This window comes from Myotis davidii, unplaced genomic scaffold (assembly GCF_000327345.1).
Source record: "Myotis davidii unplaced genomic scaffold, ASM32734v1 scaffold826, whole genome shotgun sequence".
NCBI classification, from domain to species: domain Eukaryota; kingdom Metazoa; phylum Chordata; class Mammalia; order Chiroptera; family Vespertilionidae; genus Myotis; species Myotis davidii.
In genome coordinates this window covers 1,413,963-1,414,795 of record NW_006297142.1, presented here as the reverse complement: position 1 = coordinate 1,414,795, position 833 = coordinate 1,413,963, and the positions used below count along the sequence as shown (strand labels likewise).

General features: G+C 58.1%; 1 protein-coding gene across 1 annotated transcript in view; it reads left to right on the top strand.

Moving 5' to 3' along the window:
• Positions 1-434: 434 nt before the first annotated feature.
• SLC22A6 (solute carrier family 22 (organic anion transporter), member 6) overlaps positions 435-833 on the top strand; it is a 7,188-nt gene continuing 6,789 nt past the window's right edge. The window contains exon 1 of the mRNA XM_006772801.2: positions 435-827. Within this exon, the coding sequence (XP_006772864.1) occupies positions 729-827 (99 nt within the window). The 5' untranslated portion in view covers positions 435-728. The remainder of the gene's footprint in view (positions 828-833) is intronic.

Genomic DNA, 833 nt, shown 5'->3' with positions numbered 1-833 from the left:
AAAAATAGATATAGATAGATAGATAGATGATAGATAGATAGATGATAGATAGATAGATAGATAGATAGATAGATAGATAGATAGATAGATAGGTTTGTTGATCTGATATTCAAGTGAACTGGGCGTCCTGCACGCTGCCAACCCTCCCCATGGACAGCCGGGTCGTGTCCACTAAAAACGACAGACGCCCCTCAAGAGGCGGCCACACTCCTCAGAACCCAGTCTTCTCCCTGAAAGGAAGACGAAAAGGTCCGGCCTGCCCCCTCCTGCCCCCAGATGGGAACCTCGAAGTCCATCCCCTCCCACCATCCCCACCTCAGCCCCCCTCTCCTGCCCTTTACACCCACTTGGAGGAATTCCACGGACACCAGGATGCTTGGAGGGTTAATTAATCCTTCTGATACTTAGTCACACTTTAACTGCTTCCCTCCGGCCAAGGATTAAATACTGCCCGTGGAGGGGTCCGGGTCACAGCTGCCCCAAAAGCTGAGCCCCCACCAAGTGAGAAGAGGCTGCGAGGGAACGGGAGGGGCAGGCCAGGAGAGAGAGAAGGAAGGAGGGGCGCTGACCAGGCTGCGTCCCCCCCACGGGGCCAGCTCAGATTCAGCTCCAGGAGCAGCCCAGCTGCAGAAGCCTTCGGTGAAGGACAGCAGGCGGACGGACACACAGACGGGGATCCTGGGCCGGGAAGTCCTCAGCCCCGAGCCACCCGGCCGGGCCTGGCCCCCATGGCCTTCAATGACCTCCTGAGGCAGCTGGGGGGCATCGGCCGCTTCCAGAAGGCCCAGGTCACCCTGGTCATCCTGCCCCTGCTCCTGATGGCCTCCCACAAC